The 13,932-nt window shown below is 41.9% G+C and overlaps 1 protein-coding gene across 1 annotated transcript in view; it reads left to right on the plus strand.

Annotated features, from left to right (window-relative positions):
• Positions 1-13,932, plus strand: part of CHD7 (chromodomain helicase DNA binding protein 7) — a 131,063-nt gene that overhangs the window by 34,195 nt on the left and 82,936 nt on the right. The window contains exon 3 of the mRNA XM_058805472.1: positions 6,914-8,774. Coding sequence (XP_058661455.1) covers positions 7,089-8,774 — 1,686 coding nt within the window. The 5' untranslated portion in view covers positions 6,914-7,088. The remainder of the gene's footprint in view (positions 1-6,913; positions 8,775-13,932) is intronic.

The raw sequence follows: 13,932 nt of genomic DNA on the forward strand, positions 1-13,932 counted from the left end.
GACACTCAGCCTGTCTTTGTGCTCAAGTTTATCCATGATGGATACGTTTCCCTCCCAATCGCATATGCCGGGAGCCCGGCGGAGCGAGCAGATAAATTATTTTCAGCTGCAGGCCCGGGCTGGGGGAGGAGGGCAGGAGGGTGGCGGGGCCCCTCCGCGCCCCGGCCCAGCAGGACGGGGCGCAGCCTCCCACTCCCCCGGGAATATGCAAGGGGATGACTCTCGGGCCTCTCAGATCCTTTTTAAATGCAAAAGAATGTAGGAAATTGCCAGATCAGTTGGTTAATCAGTGACAACTGCAGTAGGTGCACAAAAAGCCCGGAGCCATCGCTTGCACGGGGTGTTTTTTCAGCGCCCCAGCGGGGTCGCCGCTGGCCCCACCTCTTGAACACCCGGGCCGGTTTAGTGTCAGCTTGAGAAGGGAATGTAATTGCGGGGAGATTTCTGGGTGACTGATGGCGACAATATAGGTCTCCTCCGTGACACCACCGCCCCGCTGGCCCTGCTAGTGCTTTGTGTTCGCCTGGCCATCGCACAGTCGTGGAGCGCTGAGCGCTCAGCTCGCTGTCCCCAGCCCACCGAAACAAGGCAGCCGTGCAGCACATACAATTTTCCGTATTTTTTTATTAATGTTGGCTACCCTGCTGCCTTGTCATGGTCAAACCTCATTAAGGGGTCACATTAAGCATGTTACTGCTCCCCTTTATGGAGTTATTTGTGAGGTTAGCACCTCTGTCAAATGTTTTGAAGAGTATTCCTGAAATATTTTTGTGACCGCAATTGCTTCTCTTACTTATCTGGGACTATTTTTAGATGAACCATCTCACATCTGTGTTTTAAACTTACGTTGGGAGAGAGGGTGGTCATGCAATGAAAAAGGCCTCTTAAAATTCCAGGTTACGTAACACTAGAAGTGAAGTATTTCTAGATTAGGCCTGTTCCCTCTTCTCTCACCTCGTGTTTGTAATGTACTTAAATGCCTTTCCTTTTTTTTTTTTTGTTGGTTTTTAAAATTTTTAAAAATTTATTTAATTTTTTATATTCCTCTGGTTACCTCATTGAGGCCTCCAAGTATGTGCTGTAATAAATAGCTCTAAACTTTCTTCTTTTTCTTCTTATCAGGAAAGAAAAGACATGCTGAAGCTTCTTCTGTGATATTGTAGGTGCTGGCTTGAAATTAGCAGTGCTCCCCTGTTGGGGCGAAGAGTTTGCAGCCCAACTGGTGTGGTGAATGCCTTGGTGTGATGTAACAGCAAGGCTCAGTGGGTTTGCATCAGAGTCCTCCTAAGTGACGCTTTTGTGGTCTCCTATCAGAGCTCCTGGGAACTTGAATGACGTAGGATATTGTTTCCAAATGTGTGGCACAGGCTGAACTCTGGGCTGGTCATTCCTGCATCAGCTGCTTGACAGCAGCAAGCTGCCAAATATTCGAAGGCTGTAGTGCCCTCAGTTGCCTCGGTGAAAGCCTGTTTTGGGCAACGTACATCATACATCAGGGAAATAAAATCCAATCTGGCTTTTGCGGAATGATTTTATGAGAAATGTAGTATTTCATGGATTTCTTGGCAAAAAAATCTTACTGAATATCATTCATGGCATTTTAGCTGATTGCACATTGGCAAAACCTGTGACCTTTGAGGAAAGGCACCTAAGGTTTTCTCTCTTTCCTCCCTCCCCCCCTTTTCTTTATTTAACAAGAGACATTGACAGTCTTTAATTTCCTACTCAAATTCTTGTAAGGATGTATTTCTGTGAAGAACTAACGGAATTCTACTAAGATACAGGTGAAACCAAACTTTTAAGAAATGCTTAAGTAATATTTGCTGATGCTTCCCACTAAGTCAGAATACTCCTGAAGTGCATCAGGTCATTCTTTTCATCTTTGCAAGTCCTGCCTTCCTTTCCTGGAACGAGGGGGAACGAGATTCCTGCCATCCTTTGATGTCTGAACTATACGAACTTAATTTTTAACACAGCTGTGCTGTGTGAAGTGCATAGTAGGAAAGCATTCTAAGTGAATTAAAAAAAAAAAAAAGGTCTTCAGGCATTCAGGAAACCAAGTTTCTTTGGAACCTGCAGTCAGAAATGATGTTGCAATCACTTTACAGGTCTGGTCTTATATTTTGGCTAATCTATATGCAGGAGGAACGTACCATGCGTGGCGTCTGTGACAGCAGTGAAAAGTAAGCATTAAGCACGTAGGAGATGAGGCATGCTTCCCACAGACATGGTCAGGCACTTGCATAACTGTCCTGGCATCAGCAGTGCTGTGTGCTCAGTAGGTGAATGAGGCGAAATGTAAAAGCCTCACCAGCCGTCTTGCTCAATTTGAATGTCTTGTCGTGACTTTTGCTATGTTGTCATGGCGTTACATGTGTTTATGAAGTTTTTGGTGAATGTTTTCCTTCAACTTTGTGAGTAAAATAAGAATGTGACTTTCATTGCTGTCATTTATGTCATGTCCTTCCATGCGGCAAACGCTTAAATTACTACCCCTAACAGCCAGCAGGAGCTTAGCAGTTTTGAAAAGCAGTTTAAATGTGCAATGTTTAAATGCAGATTTAGTAGACTAATGTTTAATCCTACATTTTGAGGCTCTGGTCTCAAAATGACCTTTGGCATGGTGTTGTTTATAGCATGAGAGGTCTTTTTAGCCTAGTTCTTCAAAATAGCATGGTATTTGTGGTGTTTATTGCGTTGTATGTAAGGGCATACTTCCATTATGTGAGTGGCTGGTTTGTTTGTGTCTGTCAAGTACTTCAGAGTTTTGTCAGAGCTATCAACTAATAGCTGTAAAAATACAACTCTGCATGACACATGTCATTTCAAGCTTGGAGCAGTCAGTATTAGTTGCCTTCTCACCTTCTGTTTATTCAGTTTATTTGCTGCACAGCCAAATGCTGCTGAATTTCTTCCGTAGAAGGGTTGATAGCTGAATCAAGGAACCTGTTGATTTACAAAATGTTCTTTTGAATGCCAGAATGTGAGGATGGTGTGGAGGCCATGGGCATCTGTGTGCTGCCCTTGCTGCTTCCTGGTCTTGACTGCCTGGATCTACTGCTTTGGGAGCAAAACTAATGAAGTTAAGGTTTTTAGTGTCTGCAGCCCTAGATAAGTTACGTGTATGCAGCAGCCAGTTTAGCTCTACTTATGAAAGTGGGAAGCTGCTGAAGACAACTGAGTGCATGCAGCTTTGGAATATTAAGCTGGACAATGGTTAACTACTACTTAAATTCGAGATTTAGCTGTTTAAGACTGGAATGTTGCAAACTGGAGTAAATGTAAGCTTTGTCTTTTGAGACAACAGGGATGTTAAGCAATTGACTGTGTCCTGGTGGTTGGGATCACACCACTGCTTTGAACAGAAGCAGGCTGCCTAGGCAGCCTTAACGAAATATATTCATTGACTCTTTAGGTCAGTCTTCTTGGAGCCATCTTTCATGTTAAGGAACAGAAAAGTGATAGAATTTTATAGCAGAACCTGTATAGTTTAAGATAGTAATAAAAAATAATCACTGTCTTGTCATACATTCTTACTTTGTTTCAGCTATCCACTTTTCTAAGGGTTCAGATACTCTTCACTTCATACCCAACAAACACTGCTTTTGTGTATGTTGATTTTAAATTGCAGGAATGTAGAGAGGATGTGCCATCCCTTATTTTGAAATATTTAATAAAAAAGAAAGACTATAAGGTGAGTTTATCACTGTTAGTCTTGCTGTTAGTATGTCTGCCTTTATGGGGAAGTGAACAGTGGTGCTGAATGATTATTTTAACTAGAATTATTGCTTTATGCAGGTTCTGCTTTTGTTTATGTATTGGCTTTCTTTTGTTTTGAAAGAAGCGGACATAGTTGCAACCTCAAATAAGGCTGTGACTCTTGTGACTTGCTTAACTACTTAAATGTCTACCCTGTTATAATGGAAGGTTGAGAGGTTAGTAGGTAATTCCAGTATTGACTATTTCCTTATCAAAACATTGGTTAATTTATTTTGATCAGGCTGTAGCTGCTACTGTCTTTCATGCTTCAACAGCTGCTGTTAGCCATATATCACATCAGAGGTGTGACTTTTATTGGGGAAAGTAGAATAAGGTTTGGCGAGAGCACAACTGACTGTTAAGGGCTGTGGTCATTAGATTTGAGGCTGGACTCACATCTGAAGAAATACTCCTAAAATCTGAGAGTTCTTTACCATGGACTTATGCTGTGTTTCAGACATAGTAACTTTGGCACCCAGTGCTCAAACATGAAGTCGGTTCCTGCCTCAGATAAAAATGCAGATCTAAAATCACGTAATGGCAAGCAGTGTTTTTGCTCTTAATTTAGATGATGGATTTGTTTGTTTACAAGCTGCATCATAAACTTAAAGGTTACTTTTCTTTAGAAAGAGTGTGTGCTCAGGAAGCAGGGTGAGTGCTAAGTTCCCTAGCACATCTCCTGTGTTGTGAGGGACAGCACTTAGTCCAAACCTGCAAATTGGGATGGTGTGAGTTGAGCAAAGTGTGTTTAGTAAAGCAAAAGCCTTACCCTATTTTAATTTGGTTCTCTGGGTATATTAGCAGATCCAAGCTACTGTGAGCTGATGTTGACAGTTATCAGTGGCTGACGGGCCTGAATTTTATTGGACGCTTGTCAGCTGAAAAACAGTAAACAGAGCAGGGTCAAATGCCCGTTTGATGCTCGTAACCTTGTTTCTGGAGATGCTCTGTTGAATTGTTATAAAGTTTCATTAGTGCTTCAGGAGAGTAGAGCCTTCTTGTCTTAAAAATTGGTTCTTTTAGCAGGCATGATTTATATAATGAAATGAGTGGAAATTCTTACATGTTCTTAACTGTGTGGCTGTTTCTAGTGGATGGGTGAGACTTACTCAGCTCCAGTTTGATATTGCCCAGATTACATCAGTGCTTGGGAGGTAACAGTGTGTGTGTGCTCTGCTTTTTAGCGTTTCCAGGCAAAGAGGCTGTTCTGTTGGAAACTGTCAGTACACACTGAAGTCCAGCTTTAACAGCTCCTGATGGCAGTGAGCATCAGTAGTCGCAGTGCCAGACGTCCTTGAGCCATCAGGGATCTTCACCATGACTGCAGTCTGCTCTGGAGCAGTCTAATAGCAAAAGCTTCTTTTGGTGAAGGGGATTCCTTCTCACCTTGTTGAAACTTCCTTATGGTGTGCTCTAATAAACTGAATGAGGTGGTAAATATTACAGATGGCTTCTGCCTAATAACTGAAATGAAATAAAACCAAATAGATATTAGGAATATGAAGATGGCTCATAGGAGTTTACCTCGAAGTGATTTAGGAAGTGTTAATATCCCAGCCGAGCACTAAAGAGATTTAAGAGTGTGGTTTTAAAGGTGACATTCAAATGCTATTTTAAGAGGAGTGATAAATGCTTGTGCCTTTCCTCTTGCCCTCTGCTTCATGCTGTAGAAGGTCCTCTTGACAGTGGCTACAAGAAGGGTAACAAATGTGCTGATATTTTTCTCCCTAAAACTTGTTTGGGACAAATCACCTTCAGTCAAACAGTCTGGCCTGGCATTTTGTGTCCAAAGTGACTGAAAGCATCTCTCCACCACAAAAGAATGCAAGATGTGAAAGCATAAACTTGTAAATCTTCTTTACTTTGGTTGCTGGTTAAGGGCAGTTGGTATCTGCAAGCAGAGTCGCCACTGAATTACAACCAAGATACAAAAATACTTGCTAAATGTATGGGCTCCCTTGACTATTGTCTTAAAGTTTATTTTGCATGTAAGACACAGTGTTCAAATTTTTGATTTTTACAAAGAAAAAGACAGCATTAGACTACCTTTGCCCATAAAAAATGGATCCAAACAAATCTTGGGAGTTCTTTCAGGAAGAGGATAGGGGACACATTTTGGAATAGATCATTCTTCTCTGTGAGATCAGACTTCCCTGAATGAGAACTTTTCTGAGTCTGTTGTTGCTGTGTTGTTGCTTTTTGCTTTTTATTCCCCAAGTCCAAATGTGTACCTTGTTAGGTTAGCTTTTTGTCAAGTCATTTTGCCATTACTAATTCTCTTGAGTGAGTATTCAAGTTTTGGAGACAACAGAACTTCAGTCTTGCAAACTGCTGTAGTTGCAGTAGTAGCATGATAACCTAAAGATGAGTAATGAACTTCATTGATACTATTCTGTGTTACCATCATAAAGGAAATTAGGAGAAGGATTGAGAAATCCACCCTATCATATGGTGAATCTTGTAAATTTGATTTTCTTACACAAATTGAGCATATAGCTTTGTGGAAAGGGGGAGAAATATTGTGTCTTTTAGTGTACAAATTCACTAAATTAGGCTAAAATGTGTGTTTAAAAAAAAAATTTAAAAAAATCCCTTCCTAAAGGCTGAGTCTTGGAGTTTAGTCTGTATTTAGTGGGTCATCTCTATATGCATTTGAAAAATCTGTTGTGCATATAGCTAACTTTAGTTCATCGTAGGACCTGGCGCTTCTGCTTGCTCATCTGATTACGCAGCTCAGGGGAATAAGGTTAAGGACATGCTGTTGGTAACTAGAGCGTTTTCAGGGCTTTAGTTCAGCAGATGGGCTGCTCAGCTATATTCATACATCTGCCTACCTGCTGTGGCAGCTGCTGCTGCTGCGTGTTGTGTTCTTTTGTTCTGTTCCACCCAAGAAAGGAGTACTAGGAAGTGTAGTGAATGGATTAATTTAAGGTTAAGACTAGTGTTTTGCTTGCTTCCTAACTCTCTATCATAATAAAGCTTTAAATAAAGCTAATGAATCCTTTGTAATGTGAAATAGATTTTTAAGATGTATTTCAGGGGGCTGAAAGTAGCTAGCCTTTAAAAAACAGTCAAGTATGTTTTCTTTATGTTGCCTGATGCTATTTATTTTAATATCTTCTTCTCTTTCTCCCCCTTCCCCTGCGTTTTCTAGGAGCAGTAACCAGACTTTGCCTGACACTGCGTGGTCCAAAAGAATTAAGGAAATATGGAATGACATGAAGGAGATTAGTTGAGGATTAAAGGCTTTGAGGACAAAACACCTCACCGAGGTGAAGCACAGACTAACATTCTGGTTGTAGCTCCAAGGAGCTGCGTGCTGAAAAAAGATGGCAGATCCAGGAATGATGAGTCTGTTTGGAGAAGATGGGAATATTTTCAGTGAAGGGTTGGAAGGTCTTGGAGAATGTGGATATCCTGAAAATACAGTGAACCCTATGGGTCAGCAAATACCCATGGATCAAGGATTTCCCACTTTACAGTCATCTCTTCATCATCCTCCTGCAAATCAAAACCAAGCCAAGTTGACCCATTTTGATCACTATAATCAATACGAACAGCAGAAAATGCACCTGATGGATCAGCCGAACAGGATGATAAGCAATGCCCCTGGGAATGGTATCGCGTCTCCTCATTCGCAGTATCACAACCCTCCAGTTCCTCAGGTTCCTCACAGCAGCGGTGCCGGTGGTCAGATGGGAGTCTATCCCGGCATGCAGAACGAAAGACACGGCCAGCCCTTTGTAGACAGTGGCTCCATGTGGGGACCACGGGCAGTTCAAGTGCCAGACCAGATAAGAGCACCGTACCAGCAGCAACAGCAGCAGCAGCAGCCGCAACCCACACAGCCGCCACAGGCACCCTCCGGACCCCCTGGGCAGGGCCATCCTCAGCACATGCAGCAGATGGGAAACTACATGGCTCGTGGTGATTTTTCAATGCAGCAGCACGGTCAGCCGCAGCAGCAGAGGATGAACCAGTTTTCTCAAGGCCAGGAAGGCCTCAATCAGGGAAACCCTTTCATTGCCACCTCAGGACCTGGCCACTTGTCTCATGTGCCCCAGCAGAATCCCAATATGGCACCTTCTTTGCGACACTCAGTCCAGCAATTTCACCACCATCCCCCTACTGCTCTCCATGGGGAATCAGTAGCCCACAGTCCCAGATTCTCCCCTAATCCTCCCCAGCAGGGTGCTGTTAGGCCGCAAACACTTAATTTTAGTTCTCGGAGCCAGACGGTACCCTCACCTACTATAAACAACTCAGGGCAGTATTCTCGATATCCTTACAGTAACCTTAATCAGGGATTAGTTAATAATACAGGGATGAATCAGAATTTAGGCCTTACAAATAACACTCCAATGAATCAGTCTGTACCAAGATACCCAAATGCTGTCGGATTTCCATCAAACAGTGGTCAAGGACTAATGCACCAGCAGCCCATCCACCCTAGTGGCTCACTTAACCAAATGAATACACAAACTATGCACCCTTCACAGCCTCAGGGAACTTATGCCTCTCCACCTCCCATGTCACCTATGAAAGCAATGAGTAATCCAGCAGGTACACCTCCTCCACAGGTTAGACCCGGTAGTGCTGGAATACCAATGGAAGTTGGCAGTTACCCAAATATACCCCATCCTCAGCCGTCACACCAGCCCCCTGGTGCCATGGGAATTGGACAAAGGAATATGGGCCCCAGAAACATGCAACAGAATCGTCCATTTATGGGTATGTCTTCGACACCACGGGAGATGGGTGGGCACATGAGACCAAATGGTTGTCCAGGTGTTGGCCTTGCAGATCCACAAGCAATACAAGAGCGACTAATATCTGGCCAGCAGCTTCCTAATCAACAGCAGTCTTTTCAACAGCAAATGCCAACCTGTCCTCCCATGCAGCCTCATCCAGGGATACATCACCAGTCTTCACCACCCCCACATCCTCATCATCAGCCTTGGGCACAGCTTCACCAGTCACCACAAAACACACCACAAAAAGTGCCTGTCCTTCAGGTAAGCTACTTCCAATTAGTTGAAAATGTTTTAAATGACTGTAAATGCCTTTCACGATACACAAGAACTATGGTTTCAAAACTGTTGCCCCTGTTCATCTCCCTTGTTTGTTATTGGTTGCGTGGCTTTCTTGGTGTACAGAGGCTGAAGGTAAAATGATGTTCACCCGAACATCATTTTAGAAAGATACCCATCTTTCTAACATCCTTATGGTAATTGTTACAGGATAACATTATGGATAGACCATAACGTGATATGACAACAGGACAAGCAGAATGCCTACTATTTTTTTCTTGTTGGTTGCTTTGGGGAGAAGATGGAAACCACGTGTGAGAAGTGTCATTTAATTATTCAATTTTTGTATTTGCAACTTGGAGGAAGAAGTGTGTGTTATAATGTGTTTGTTTTGGCCAAACCAAGATCTTTTTCTTAGATCCTAAGGGAATGTTCTGTGGTTTTAAATTAAGGCTTAAATTGTTACATGTGAAAAAAATTTCTGGCGTGAACTTCTTTAGCACTAAGTAATGAAACCAAGAAGTGACGGGGAAACAGTTTATACAAGGAGAAGACAACATTGTGAATCAGTCTGAAATTAAATCTTCTGAGGCTCAAATGAAATGTTAAATACAATGCAAGTTTTGTTTTACTGTGGCTTTGATCTGCCAGGCTTCGATGGCTATGTATTGCTTCCATGTCATTTTTCAATTAAAAGCTAAAAATGGTAAAACATCTTGATCCTCTGTGGCTTAACAGGTTTGGCCACGTGCTAGTATGTTAACCTTCAGCCGAAAAAGTGCTTTTTGGAATCTTCACGTTTGCCATTGCTTGCCTTTGACTCAGTCAGTCAGAATTCAGGAGGTTTTGGTACCGGATTAATTAGTGGTCAAGATATTAAAGATTTACTAATTTTATTTTTTTTTCCCCGATCAGTCAGTAGTTAATGCCAAGTAGCTCTGCCCATAAATATTTGGAGACAATTGTTGGAATGCAGCGGTAACGACGCGATGCTACAAAACACGTAATAAATGATAAAGGCAGCTGTCGTGGGCAGCGTCCCGGGCCTGCGCGCAGAGCAGCTGCTCGGCCGTCCCCTGCGCCGCTGCCTGCCGGCTGCTCCTGCTCGCTGCCCCGCACAGCGTGAGCCGGCGCTGCTGACAAGGAGTGCCGCATGGAGCAGCTCAGCAGCTGGGACAGGCTTCCACATTCCCCGTGGAAGAGAGGAGGAGGAGGGGGACTAAGCTGGGCAAGCGGACAAGTGCACTTTCTCTTGAGGGAGGCTCTCTTAAAGAGTCAAAATATATCTTCAAGACCATCTTTCTTTTCCCTGCCTACCTCAAAGTTGGCTTGAAATTATAGATGTCTCTTCCTCTCTCTGCATTTCCACACACAGACTTTGTTTGGAGAACTTAAATTACAGTTCTTGTGTGCACGTGGAGTTGTGTGTTCCTGTCTGAGACAGCAGCTCTTGCCAGTGCCTCCTGTTACCAACTGTGTGGGTAAGCAGGATGAAAAGGAGAGAGATCAAGACTATAGGGAAAAAATGTAAAGAATGAGTGAATATTTGGGAAGGTGGTAATGACAGCACAGAGAAATCAGTACAAAAAGCGTAGGAATGAGAAAAAGAAGTATAAGACATATTTTTTACTCTAAAGATGAGAGCTGAAGCATCTAGTAGAAAAAACATGAAAGAAAATTATAGAAGTAGTAACCTAAGACTTTTAAGACAGTAAAGGAACAAAAACCAGTGTCACTAGGATCTTTCATAACCCATGATGTGGGAGGAAATACTTGAGGTGGGACTGTACCCTAAAGCAGTGGTATTCTTCACCAGCATGAATTCCTTGTTTTCATCTGCCCATCCAGTAAGCCTATTTTTGGCATTAAAAGGTGGTTTGGGAGAAGAAAGTTTACTTGAAAAATGTACAAGCTTGTTAAATGTTCTTGGGACATTTTTTTCCCTTTAATCAGTGAAGAGGTTAAACACAGACAGCTCAACCCTTAAATAAGCTAAGCAACCTATTACAGAGTGCTGAACTGCAAATGAATAGCTTGAAGAAAGGTAAGTGCTGAAACGAAATAATTAGAGGAAAACCACATGATAACTCCAGTTACTTGATTAAAATCAGTAATTCAGACAGTTGTAGCAAGCCAAGTAACTTCTCTCTTAGCTTATTTCTGTTAAGGTTTTATCTGGTAAAAGTTACTGTTCATGTACCTTCCCATTAAGTAATTAGTTTGAGCCCTGATTGTAGTAATGAAACTCTTAACAGGCAGGCGTTTCCCCCTAGAAAACTGTTTGGATGAAATGAGTATTGTTCAAATCAACGAAAACTTAACCCCTCCCCACCCCCTGGGGAAAAAATGCAGATGTGTGAAACCCCTGCTCTTCAGCATGAATACAGAGTTGGTAGCTCTCCTGTGTCATGGTTTTCCTTTCATGTCAGTAGGCAGAAAACTGTTCACCAAAGAGCAGTTATTTAAATGACTGGTTTGTTTTTTATTTGTATAAAATGAATCAACAAAATTAATATAGTCAGTGAAAATGGAAATCACTATGTACTTTAAAATCAACAGAAATCATCTTAGTAATTATTTTTCAGTGATTTGAAGCTAGCCTTATCATGGGAAGACTGTAATACTTGTGGTTAACCAAATTACTGTTTTGTTGTTAGATATGTTGGATGGAAAGTGAAGTTCTTTTGCTTTTAAGTTGAAAGAGATTGCTGTGTTGATTCCAAAGCTTGTTATTTCTTTTTTTGTGTGGAAAACTGCAAATTATTTTGGCTGTGAGATGAAGCTGGTGATTGACAACTCATCTGGTTTTGATTAATAGCTGAAAACTAGACATGGTTGTTTAGGACTGTGTTAGCAGTGAGCTGTTGGCTTCAGTGGAGTTTGATAGACCCATAAGAACCACTGCAGTGTTGGGGTGTTCAGTCAGTGTGCTTGGTTTGTCAGGCACTCCTTTGAAACACTTTTCACTATAAGTTTTTGGAAGAGCTTGGTGGCCATGGAGTAGGAAGGCTGGTTCTACTGTGGCAGAGCCATCCACCAAGGAGCAAATCAGGGAGCAAATCATTGCCTGTTTTCACAGTGGAGGCATCTGTGCTGGGCTTGTGAGCTTGTGTTCTCCAAAATACTCATAAATGATCTGGAGAAGAGTGAAAAGTCAGATGGGAAAATTTGCTACTGCTGTTGATGTACCCAAAGCAGAGTACCAAATGCAGATGTGGTGAAAAACCTAATAAGAATGAAATAAAATAATTAGAAATATAATAGAAGAGTCAATTACTTGCCCACTAAGTTGTGTGAGTCAAGACATGGCTGCGGAGGTTTAGATTGGATATTAGGAAAATTTTCATCACAGAAGGGGTTATCAAGCATTGAAACAGGCTGCCCAGGGAAGGTAAAAAGTTGCCATTTGTGAAGGTATTTAGAAGATGTATACATGTGGTGCCTAGGGACATGTGGACATGCTTTAGTGGTGGACCTGACAGTGCTGGGTTTACAGTTGGACTTTGTGATCTTAAAAGTAATTTCCAACCTAAATGATTTTATGGTTCTGTGGTGCTTGAGTAGTGAAATGGCAGGCAAAACCATCTCTTTAGGAACAGGTCTCAGTGTTGGATGGCTGTCTGAAAATGAGCTATAACAGTTAAAGAAATAAATCAGTAGGAACTGTAATGAAAGTAGGAGGAGAGAACAAAACAAAGATTATTACCTGTATATATGGTATGCTGGTGAGGCAAATGCTGTGAAGTTCTGTGTTCCTTCCTCAGACCTCAGAAAATACAGCAACACTTGAAAAAGCTGTGGGGGCAGGCTGGGGGATGTTTTAGTGGGGGAAGGAAGGAGAGAGATGGTGAAAGCCTTTAAATTGTCAGTGCTACAGGTGCATGAAGAGGATGAATGCGAAGTAAGGGTTGTTTGTCACCTGCTTTTGTCTCCTTGAATTCTTTTTAGGTATTCAGCAAGTTGTCCAGTGATGAGTTCAGAACTGAACATTAAGATGCTGATCTCTGAGATGTTTCACAGAAAAATGCATCATCATTTGATAAACATGAAGGCACCACATTTGGCTCAGCAGATCTGTGCCATACATAAGTGACTGAGAATATGTTACTGGCTTGCATCTCCTGTATGCATGTCTGGTTTTTGTCCTCTTCCACACACTTTATCAGAGGTGATATCAGGTTAGACAGGCCTTTGGAGGCCTAATGCTATGCAGTTGTTCTTACATATCGTTATTTTCAGAGCATTTTATTGGTGATAGAGGAAGTGTAGGAGTTTTCTTTGCCAAGAATAGGCTGTCCTGGGTGTGTTGTTACACACAACTTATTTACCCACAGCTACTGTGTGGGCTGAAGTTTCGAGCTGTATTCATTAATCATGTTCCACAAATGCAATCCACATTATTTATAGTCAAACACAGGAGTATTTAAATGACAAACAAGTATGGTATAGCCTCCATGCTTGGCCAAATGGGAGAGCTCCACAATGGGCACAAATAGTGTTGAAGGATTCTGGGTTGCAGTGTCCAGATTCTGGTGGAGAAGGAACTAATTTTGTGTGTGTGTTACCGGTTCACTGCCAGGTTTGTTCTTCTGGCCTTATTATCTGTGGGCATGTGACTTTGCTTTAAATCATAACTCATAGCTGTGTTTGGTATGAACACATTCTTTTGAAATTTCCTGCCCTCCCTTGCAGGGGAGGAGGCAGGGAAAGTCCTGCTGAGTCACCAGCTGGGTCACCCCTTTCACAGGCCCTTCCTGCAATTTCAAACTCTGTGTTGCTGCCTCAGTTTAATTTATATTTGGATGTACGTGAATGGAAAGGGATGTTAATGAAAACTATAATCATCTGTATTGGTTTGATGCAATATTCTAACCTGGCAGAAAGTAGAGGTTAAATCAGTTTCTGCTGGCACACTAAAATGAAGTTTATTCTCTCCTGGGTTTTTGTTTTAATGCCTAATAAGAAGTGATCGACTCTTTGCGGTCTTCACATGAATTATCTTTCAGTATTTCCTGTAACTTTATGTAGTAACAAATGATGCCACTTGAATAGTTAGGATTATTCCCATAAATAATATTCATAAGCAATTTCCCACATCTCCAGAGAGAGCTGCTGGCTTTTTAATCCCTTGAGTATTTAACTT

This window comes from Ammospiza caudacuta, chromosome 1, assembly GCF_027887145.1.
Source record: "Ammospiza caudacuta isolate bAmmCau1 chromosome 1, bAmmCau1.pri, whole genome shotgun sequence".
Taxonomy (NCBI): domain Eukaryota; kingdom Metazoa; phylum Chordata; class Aves; order Passeriformes; family Passerellidae; genus Ammospiza; species Ammospiza caudacuta.